Consider the following 11,379-nt stretch of genomic DNA (forward strand, 5'->3'; position numbering starts at 1 on the left):
ATAGATGACATGTGGATAGATATTTAATTTGGCAAATGAAATAATTTTTAATACCCATGCTTGTAAATCCTATCTCCTTGGTTGGTCAACTATTTTTGTAGTGTAATAGCTTTATTTTTTCATGATGTTTCATAGTGAGATGGTGGCTGGCAGGTTTGGGAAGAGACTTTAGAGGGGTTTTTTTAAATGTATATGTGATTTCAGTTTGGAAAGATGGAGAATTTTTGGAGATAAATGGTTGTGAACATTTCCTAATCATGTGAATGTAATGAGTGTCATTAAACTGAACCTCACAGAAGTTAAAATAGAAAATTTTGTTATATGCATTTTTTTCACAATAAAAGTATAAAGCAGACAGATTTTCAATGAAAGAACAAAAACACAACCATGTATAGTGTCCATGAATGTTCTCCTGAATAAAGAGTGAGCCTAAAGCTTTTCTGGAAATTAAATTTCTGTTGTTCATTTCCTTCCTCTCGTGTTAGGAATTCCTCAGATATTAAGATAACTTGGCTGAAACTGGATAATTCTGAGCTGTGTTCCTTGAAGCCACACAATTCTGTAATCACAAGCAGTCAGCCTTCAGCTTGATGGTTCCAGGTCAGGGGTCTATATTCTTTCCACTCCTTCCACGGTTGTTTGCATGAAGAAATTCCAATCTGATACCCCACCCAAGTCAGTCCAGAGGACAACATCTGGGTCCCCATTGAGAAGCTGGCAGGGAAGAAGCACGAGACCTGCACTTTCTGGTCATGTTCCAGAACAAATGCAGGACAACTCCATCAGTGCCGAAAGCAATGATGCCTTAAAGAAAGATTGTCAGGACCAACATTTTCTCTTCTTTGGGGCAGACATGGCACCTAACAGAGCAAGATGAAAGGATGCCAATGCATAAAATTTTAGCTATGAAGCTTTTGCTGTTTAATTTCTTGGTTGTGGTTGAGTCCCAGAAATCTCATTCAATGTTTTGGCTAATGTTTACATGGATTCTACCTCCCACGGGATTCTCACTCATGACAGTAGAAAATGAGTGCCCTAAACTCTTTTGTAAGCACTCCAGAAAGATTATTACAGATGCAATATGGACAATAAGGATGACAATTACCATAACATTATAATAAACCATTGTTGAGATTTCTGAGTGCCAGGTGCTGAGTTATGCATTCTATGTAGATTTTCCCAGTTCACCTGCTTCAACTTCCCAAATTATGAGTGCCACATCATTTGTATTTTTCAGAAAAGACAGGAGGATAGCACTCTGTGTAATCTGTACTAAGTTTTTAGAAAAGCATTAGGCCATGTTTGAATTGAACTATCTGATTATGTACACTGACCATCATATTGGGAATCTCTAGGCATATTGTCCCATTGACAAACAGTCATTTAATTTGTCACTCCAGGAGGAGAATTATTGCTTCCTGTAAGTAGCAGAAGATAGCTGCAGTTGGCACCTACTGCATCTCCTGTGGGAAAGACAGCTGTCAATCACAGACAACAATCCTAGAAATACCAGGCATGTAAAAATTCAACCCAGGTTGTTCTCTTTGGTTCCACTTCAGGATTTCATTGAAACTGAACACATCCTCATCTTTTGCAGTAAGTAAGCTAATGAGTCTCATAATGAGCCATCAAGTCAGGAAATTATAAAGTGATTAAAATCACGTCTCAGCCAAAGCTGTGGCTGAGACTCTGAACCTCTGCATATTGCTTACTACTGGGTGAGAAGCAATGAAATGGCATGTCAGCCCCAGAGACTGACAGTTTAACTTTGAGCCTGTCTGCTTCTGTCACATACATCAGGTTGTTAGCATCTCTGAGACTCAGCATTGTCATCTGAGTTGATTTCTACTTGACACAGCTGCAATGAGCAAGTTTTGAACAGTAGTATGTGCTCCTTAAGTGATTACCATGTGAGGTATACGAGATGAGGGATATTAACATAAACTAAATTATTAATAGTAATTATTTTGTTCTTCACATTCATAAAATATCTTCTGTTTCGGAGTTACCATTTTCCTACTTGTATAACAGGACATTTAATTTCTGCCCTAAATTAAATATATGGTGTGCATTTGAGAAGGAATGTCTAATTCATTTAAATCTTTGAATCCCCAGAGCCCATGGTGTATTCAGAGAGTGGAAACTTCAAGAAAAAAAAACCCTGATATAAGTTGAATAGCCCATTCCTTGGCTCATAAAAATTATCCTTAATCGGTGTGGCTTCAACAATTCTGGTGCTTTCCTAGCTGCACTTTCATCCTTGGTATGTGTGTCCCATAGAGCTGGAAACAAGATAAAGTGGCTCCTGCCTGTGTGTCTGTCATGAGCATATGAGACCTAGAATTCCCTTTAACACCAACGACATTCAGTTATTCAAAGGCCATGGCAGAAAGTTTCTCTCTTTTTTGTATTGTTATTGGTATATGTTTCTGACACATAATCGTATGCATCTTGGGGAACTGGTACATAGACATGTTGCATATAATCATTTTTAGTTCCACTTCCCCTCCTGGTCACTCCCCTTCTCCCCACCCCCAGGTCCCATTCTTGTCTCCACAAAATATGCCTCCCTCTTTTCTATCATCTTTTTAATTTATCTCTTTAAATTATTGATCAATCTTTCATTCTTACATCTGGTAATCTGAGCAACTCCGTTGAAAATAACAATATGTAATATAACAACCACTGTTAATTCCTATCATTTTGTTCTGAAACCCTGTATCATTTTTATTATTTTTCTGTTGTTCTGCTTTTGTCTGTGTTGTTAAAAATTACAGCCATGGGATGGGACATTCTAAGTATCCGAAGTACCCACATCAGAATAGTCTACTCTCCGGTCCCATGGAAACCATTGGAATACAGCTGGAAAAAGCCAAAAACCATAACACCCACACTTATAAGTCCAGGCAGCCTGGTTTTGTGAAAATTATACATTCATGGCTTTAATTTTTTATAATTTTTTCATAGTATAATACTGGTAACACGAACAGGGAATTTTAAAATTGATTATAAATTCTCATTTTGGAAAATGAAAAGCTCCGATAGGTGTATGATATTGAATGTTTCACAAAAATGTGAATGTAACTACAGTTATGGAGGTGTGTACTAAACACTTAAAATTGCAACCTTTGGGCCAAGGATATAGCTTAGCGGCACAAGTGCCTGCCTGTCTGATTCCCAGTAACAAAAAAAATTGCAAGTTTTTCTACAAGAAGGAGCAAATGGTAATTTAAATTTAGATATAAATGAGAGAAGTGATTAGAATACACCAGTTTTACCTGAGTACAGGAAATACCCAGACCCTTTTATGGACACTTGTTTTTTTTCTCTCTATGTTTCCTTTTGCGTCAGGAAGTCCTTAGAGACTGGGATGGCATAGACCAATTTGAGTAATTATATGCTCTATGTATTGAGCCTGTGCGGTCACATAGCTGTCAATAATCAGCTTGCAGCTCCAACCCTTCAGTTTGGTGACTTCCGTCCAATGAGCACCACACCCGTGGCTCAGCTCCCATGGCTGTCTGCATCAGGAAGCTCCTGTCTTTGCATTAATTTGAATTCAGAGGGCAGAGCCTTAACTTTCACCGGGTAGCAAGCGTAGGAGAATCCTTTGATGTTCTCTCCTTGACTATGGCTGCAGAGAAGCAGCATAATTGAGTAAGTGCGGAGGGACCGCATGGACCTGGGAAGGGTCATTGAAAGTAGAGTTTCCTTACCATAAAGACAAGGGGACAGTTTGGGTAGACAGATAGGAAGGTACAAATATGAAAAATACCAGTTCTGGGAAATAGAAATTGTATGTTTTTGTAGTGGGAAAAGAATTATTATTTCAAATTTGCTTTCTACACACCCTGTTTCTGCTTCCCAACGGTGTCTCATCCATAGCTGAAGAAAAAGTGCCCTTCTGCAGCATTTCCTAAGCACTGTAGAAGGATGGTGAAGGTGATGATAAGGACGTGGAGGAGGAGGACAGTGAGCATAGCATCATGAACTGGAGCTGAGGGCTTCCTGTGTTCTACGAGCACTGAGCACTGTGTTCTATGCAGCTCGCTTCATTTCTTTGGTTTTCACTTCTATTGTTATGGTGCTCACATTGTTATTCCGTATAGAAAATGGACCTATTGTTTTAATGAAATCCACAGCAGGTTGATAGGTATTAAAATGTTAAGCCACATTTAAACTGATCTGTCTGATAACAGACACAGGGCATCACATGAGGATTAGTCCTGGCAGGTTGTCCCCTTAACAATACAAACAACCAATTCCCTTTCCTGTTGCTTGGGGAAGGGAGTCCTTTTCCACTGTCCCAGTCCTTTGCAAAGGTTCCTGAAAGATCACAAAACAGAGCAGCGGGAGGCACCAGCTGCATCTACCATAGGAAAGACTGTTATGGATCACAGACAAGCATCCCAGAAAGAATATAGCTTATAAGATGCAAAATGTTACATAGATTACATGTTGAAAATCAGAGAAGTATCTCCCATAGTATTTTATATACCTTTTCACTTGTATAATAGGGAAAGAAGCACAGGTATTTTCAAATGATTGTTATCCTAATAAACTAATCTACTCTGTCAGTATAATTCAGCACTGATTTCTCTGTTGCCACCCTGCAAGATATCTGTGGAGCTTCCCTCATCCTTCTCTGTGCCTGAAATTATTTCACGCAGTCTGAAGTGGGGATATGTCAAGTCTTGATTTCATTCCATTTAGGGAGAGAAGGAGTTAAATGTACCTGAAACACCCCCACGGTAAGACTTCTGAGCCTCTGTGTAGCTGTTTCTGTGGGTGGAAAAACAATGAAAAATTTTAGTGCATTGGACAATTTTTTTTATTTAATTTTTAATCCTTTTATCTCTTACTGTTTCTTGAAACTTATTGCTTCTTGATGCAGGGCATGTTTGATATCTCTGAGGTAGCATTGACTTTAGTGTTGATTTCTCTGCAAAACAGATGCACTAAGGATTATATGTAAGAGGAGTGTTGCATATGGGATAAATGTCTTTAACATTAGAGCAAAATGCAATTTCGATTTCATTATTATTAATCATAAAAAAAATCTTCATACCAATTATATCCTGTGACCTGAAGTTACTCTTTCACTATTTCTGTAACAGGACATTCTATTTTCCTTCGTGTAATTATGTGCATATGTCTGGAGAGGAATGACGTGCTTTTACATCTGATTCCCAAGAGCCTATACCTTGTTTGGACCAGAGGAGGAATCAGAAATAAAACCTCTGTTAAACATTTAAAGGGTTCTTCCTTGAGTCAAAATAATTGCCCTTAGCATCACATAAACACACTTGGTAAGTTCCTGTGTGCATGTCCATCCCCTCCTCGAATACCCCATAGGTGTAGCGACTATTAAAAAAATAGCTCTTGTTTGTGTCTATGTCACAGACACATGGACAAATAATCTATTTATTTGCATCTATATTCATGATTCAGAAACACAGCAGAGATATGTATGGTTAAAAAGGCACAAAGAGAAGGGAGCAGGTGAATGTGTGCCTCGGGATGACAGGCATACAGAGCTTCACATCAGTCCAAGTCCTGGTGCCATTTGAATACAGTTAACTCTATCAGTAACTTCCTCTTTGGATAAGGAAGGAACTCCTTATTTTAAAACCAAAAATTTACAATGACTGCATGCTTTATTTCCGAACGTTCTTTAGTTGCTACAGATGGGGAGATGGTTGATGTTCTCCGTATTTTCCTTAAGCAGTATAAGCGCAGTCAGGAGAGATTCACATATAGTCTGCATATGGTCAGGTCAATGATGCAGGACTAAAGGTTCATTTCCTGAGTCCACTCCCAGGAAGCAGTTTCCTCCATAGCAAAATGTCCATGTTATTCTCTATATGAGGATGAAATTTCTTTGTGTCTTATCTTAACAAAATCATTACTAGACAAACTGCAGGGACATTTTGAATATATCACAAGGATAAGTAGATGTAAGTGATAATGATTGACTTTTTTGGAAAAAATGCAAAATTTTACATATATTATCTGTTGGAAATCAGAGACATATATCCTGACAATATTTTAATATAGATTTTCACTTGTATGATAGGGAAAGCAGTGCAAGAATCTTTAAAAAGATTATCATATTAATAAACTTACAAGTGAAATGAAGAATCTCCTTACAACTGAATAGTACTCCATTGTATAAACATGCCACATCTTTTTTCTCCATTCCTCACTTAATGGGCATTTAGGTTGTTTCAAATTGTGCTGTTATAAGATTTAGCTATTATAAATTGTGCTACTACAAATGTGGGTGTACGTATATCACTGTGTTATGATGCTTTCAGTTCTTCGGGGAAAATACCCAGAAGGGGAATAGCTGGGTCGAGTAGGACCTCAAATCCTAGTTCTTGAGGAATCTCCACACTGATTTCCACAGTGGTTGTACCAGTTTACACTCCCACCAACAGTGGAGAAATGTTTCACAATCCCACCAGCATTTGTTATTGGTTGATTTTTTGATGATAGCCACTCTTTCTGAGGTGAGGTGAAATTTCAGGGTTGTTTCAATTTGAATTTCTCAAGTAACCAATGATGTTGAATATTTTTCATATATTTATTACCATTTGTACTACTCAACTACAAAGAAAGATGAACTTGAGGCTATTATAAGAAAATGGATGAAACTAGAGACCATACTCATAAGTGAAATAAATTAATCTCACATGTATATACATCATATTGTCTCCCTAGTGTATGAGACTGAAAAAATAAATAAGATCCAAAGGGTACATAAATTTTGTGAAAGGGAAAGAAACTGCTCAAAGGAAAGAACAATTAGGATGGGGGAAAGGAGAAAAGAAGGAAGGGGGAAAATATATATATATATATACAAGATATATATATATACAAGATAGCTAAAATCATTTTACCACTACTTTCTATTAGGTCATTGAAAGGAATAGTTAATGTTTACATTATTTGGTCAGTTTTACATGCTTATATCTGGTAATCTGAGCAACTACTTTGAAGATAAAAATATGCAATATAACAGCCACTGTTAATTTACTAACATCTTGTTTTGAAATTCTGTATCATTTTCACTGGGTTTTTTTCTCTTAAAAAAATAAATAATTTAATTTTAAAAACGAAAAATCTCCAGGTAATTGTTTGCATTACTTTAGGAAACTTAAAATCCTTTTCTTTATGTAGCCTACTTTCATTCAATGACAATAGGTTTGTGTTGTACATGATTTACCTGAGCTTTCAGTAATTTTAGGTAATTTTTAAAGAAAACTCAGGAAAAAAATCAATGCTGACCTAAAAACCTTGACAGGAAAATCTTTACATGAAATTCATGATAACAGATTTCTTTAAGGACTGTTTTTAACAAGTGAATGGAATTATAAAGAGATGCTGACTCGTTTCATAGTTAATTTTTCAGTCTCTAAAAACATTAGTTGTTATGTAAACATTCATACATTAGCATGTGGAGTGGTAGTATCAGTGGAGCATTTTTTGAGTGCAAGATAATATTCTAAGACAGTGGTTCCAAACCTGGTGTAAGAAATTTTTTTCAAAAGCTCAAAATCTGGTTAAAGTGATGGGTCTGAGTCTAACGTGTCTGGGTATTTAAAAATGTCATCTGCCTGTCTGTCTATCAATCATCTCTCTACCTATGGATTACTGGTGATGCAAATTAAATATTTTCAAAACACTCATGCAACCATATAAGGTAGTGAATGTCACCCCACTTTATAGATGAGGGGGAATTACTTTACTTACAACTATGTTTACAGTATTTTATATACTTTCCCTTTTGTACGTGAGGTTTCAGGTGTGCAACATAATTTTGTGTAGTTCTTTTTGCAGTTTCCCAACTATAGCATGATCTAATGGAGAAAGTGTCCCAATTTCCTTCATGTAGCTGAAATAAAAGAAATACAAATCATATATCAGGAAAAATTGATGTGAAAATCTGTCAATCAGAATTATCAAGGCTTAAAATGAGTCTGAGAATCAGAATAGAGAATTTTTAAAAAGAGCAAAGAGGTATAAACAGTAAATATTTCAGTGGTATTTTATGGAGTGCTTAAAATCAGAATAGAGAATTTTTAAAAAGAGCAAAGAGATATATACAGTAAATATTTTAGTGGTATTTTATGGAGTGCTTAAAAAAAACCTGTATTCTTGTGCTATTTTTGGGGGGGGGTTGTTTTTGTTTTTGTTTTTTTGTTTTTGTTTTTTTTTTTTTTTGGTTTTTCTCCGGTACCGGGAACCGAACTCACGACCTTGTGCTTGCCAGGCAGGCACTTTGCCGCTGAGCTAAATCCCCAGCCCCTTTCCTTCTTTATTTTTAAGATAAATTTTAAAAATAAAATAAAATAAACCTGTATAAAATTTAAAACACCAGATGTGCTTCTTATAACTTTTTTTAGTCACTGGCAGGTACAGTATACACTAATGCCACATTCCTAGGTATTATGTCATAAGATCATGCACATATTTTAGGATGTGCTATGTAGAAATTTGTGCTCACCATAGGAAAGCAAGAACTTACAATTTAAATAATTTGTACATAACAATGCCTGAGTAAGCTCTTACATACAGGAAAGAGGAAAATAAGAAAACCAAAGAATGTTGAAAGCTTCCTGGGATATAACTGGTTCCATCCATGTATTTTGATTATGAATTATTAACAAATTTAATATTCAGATAAGGTCTTTCTGGATGTGACAGTGATTATAAACATCCTAAGTCAAGGGAAATTGTCCACTTTTCTGAAAATAAAATAAGGTGTACTTAAAAGTTTAGGAGTTTTCTTCAAATGGATTCATGTTCCTTTTATTTATTTATTATTTACATATTTTTAATTAAGTTCATCGGTGCAGTCTAGATATGCATAATGACCACATTCATTCTAGGAAATTTGTATCTGCACATGATATATCTTGATTCTTCTTTTTTGATTTTTAGAAACACCTTTGTATATTTTGCTGGAGTCATAGCATTCTGAATTCAAAGGCTCTAACATTGCCACTAGAATGTCTGTAATGCAGGTGTGCACAGAGTGAGGTGGATAATGCATAATACAATCATGAAGACCTCAGAGAATGGGGTTTATCACACTGATCAATATATTTTAAAGTTTAATATGGGGACACTTTGCTTGTTAATACTTGAATTTATAACATACAGAGAGTCTTGTATGCTATTTATTCATTTCATTTTTCTTACCAATTTTTTGAAAAGGTAATCAAGCACTATGGAAACACATAATCTAACTTATATCTCAGAATTCCATTTCATGGGCTTCTCAGAGGACCCAGACCTGCAGCCCGTCCTCTTTGGATTGTTCCTGACCATGTACCTGGTCACGGTGCTGGGGAACCTGCTAATCATCCTGGCCGTTAGCTCTGACGCCCACCTCCACACCCCCATGTACTTCTTCCTCTCCAGCCTATCCTTGGTTGACATCTGTTTGACTTCTACTATGGTCCCAAAGATGATTATGGACATCCTAACTCACAGGAGAGTCATCTCTTATGTGGGCTGTCTCACACAGATGTCTTTTTTCATCATTTTCGTATCTATGGATGACATGCTTCTGACTGTGATGGCCTATGACCGGTTTGTGGCCATCTGTCGCCCTCTGCGGTATGCAGTCACTATGAATCCTCGTATCTGTGTCTTACTACTTTTGGTGTGTGTCTTTATTAGCCTTTTGGACTCACTGCTACACAATTTAATTGCCTTGCAATTTACTTGCTTCAAGACTGTGGAAATTGCTAATTTCTTCTGCCATCCTACTCAACTCCTTAACCTGTCATGCTCTGATACCTTGATCAAAACCCTGGTCACATATTTTGTTGGTGTCATATTGGGCTTTTTTCCCATTTTAGGGATCCTTTTCTCTTACTGTAAAATTGTCTCCTCCATTCTAAAAATACCAGCATCAGGTGGAAGGTACAAAGCCTTCTCTACCTGTAGTTCTCACCTTTCAGTTGTTTGTTTATTTTATGGAAATGGTATTGGAGTGTATCTTGCTTCAGCTGTGTCATATTCTCCCAGGAAGGGCATGGTGGCCTCACTCATGTACACTTTGGTCACCCCTATGCTAAATCCCTTTATCTACAGCCTGAGGAACAGGGACATCACTAACACCCTGAAGAGGCTCCACAGTTAGAGAGTCTAATCTCATGTTGTTTGCTATCCATTTGAGATGGATTTTTGAAAATGTAGTAAAATTGAATGCTACAAACTCACTGTGAATGTTACCTTATTGGTCATATGATCTCAGAAGACTGATGTCTTCCATTTCTTTTTTTATTCATGTGAGATTCATGGCTGATTGTCGATTGGTGGAATTTAAGTTTTATTCATACAGCTGAAAATTTTCAGTTGAGGAAATGAAAGATGAGTAAAAGATTTGTTTGTACAAAAATGATAATGTAACTAATATTACCAAATTATAATGTAATTAATAGTACCATAGAAACCTGGTTAAAATTACACATTTAATTACGTGTATGAATATGAACAATGGAAATAGAAAGTTGAGGACTGTTTTTTAGACAGCATCTTGCTATATATCACAGGCCAGCTTTGAACTCACTGGGTAGCCCAGGCTGGCCTTTAGCTCAAGTGTACTCCTCTGCCTACTCCTGAGTACTAAGATGACAGGTGTTCACTACCATGCCAGGCTCAGAATATTTTGTAAAAAGAAAAAATTAACAAAATGAGAAGTACAGTTGAGATTCCTCCTCACAGAGGTGAGTTTCATTCCTTTTGTGAACATTCATTTTCTCATTTTTCATCAAACTCCATTAAATTTCAGGTGTCCTTAAAATTTGGCTAATGTGGTCCAATGTGGGTATTTATTAACTGTGTGCATTAAGCTATCACAGTCATATAATAATACATAGTTGTGCAGTTCTTCCAGGCTTTATTTATGATTGTTCCAGTCCAGCTGGCAACATCACTGTCTCCTTCTTCAAGGCATCATAAAGAGAAAGCCCATGTCTATCACTCTTATGTCTCTGGGTTGACCAGGAGCTTTCACTGGTCCTCAACCAGGTTAGGGGTGTGAGCATAATAGTTTTGGACATAACCCAGTAAGACACAGCCTTATTCAGTAAGTGAGAATGTGGAGGGTGGATGGAGAAAGGATTATTGTAACCAATGTTTCCCATCATGAACACACACATGAAAGCATGGGTAGTGAGATGGGCTGATAGAATTGCTCAGTTTTAGCTGTTTGCACTTTGAAGTTTATATTTGTTTGTCATGGAAGAGCCAAAAGTCTCAAAGTTTCCCTTTATGCTCATGTTGATGCAGCTTCTTATAGACATCTACTCCAGAGTAGTACATTTTGGGTGTCTGGAAACTCTCTACTCACCACCTCAGAAA

General features: G+C 36.7%; 1 protein-coding gene across 1 annotated transcript; it reads left to right on the plus strand.

Moving 5' to 3' along the window:
- The first annotated feature begins 9,232 nt into the window (after positions 1 to 9,232).
- On the plus strand, positions 9,233 to 10,156 carry LOC106146773 (olfactory receptor 7E24-like). Its single transcript, XM_013505094.1, has one exon. The coding sequence runs from the start codon at positions 9,236 to 9,238 to the stop codon at positions 10,154 to 10,156; it is 921 nt and encodes a 306-aa protein (XP_013360548.1). The 5' UTR covers positions 9,233 to 9,235.
- The last annotated feature ends 1,223 nt before the right edge of the window (positions 10,157 to 11,379 follow it).

Source organism: Chinchilla lanigera, unplaced genomic scaffold (genome assembly GCF_000276665.1).
Source record: "Chinchilla lanigera isolate Chin_1 unplaced genomic scaffold, ChiLan1.0 scaffold00094, whole genome shotgun sequence".
NCBI classification, from domain to species: Eukaryota; Metazoa; Chordata; class Mammalia; order Rodentia; family Chinchillidae; genus Chinchilla; species Chinchilla lanigera.

What these genes read in the sequence shown, in the direction of transcription:
- LOC106146773 (XM_013505094.1), top strand. Translation starts at nt 9,236, where the DNA reads ATGGAAACACATAATCTAACTTATATCTCAGAATTCCATTTCATGGGC.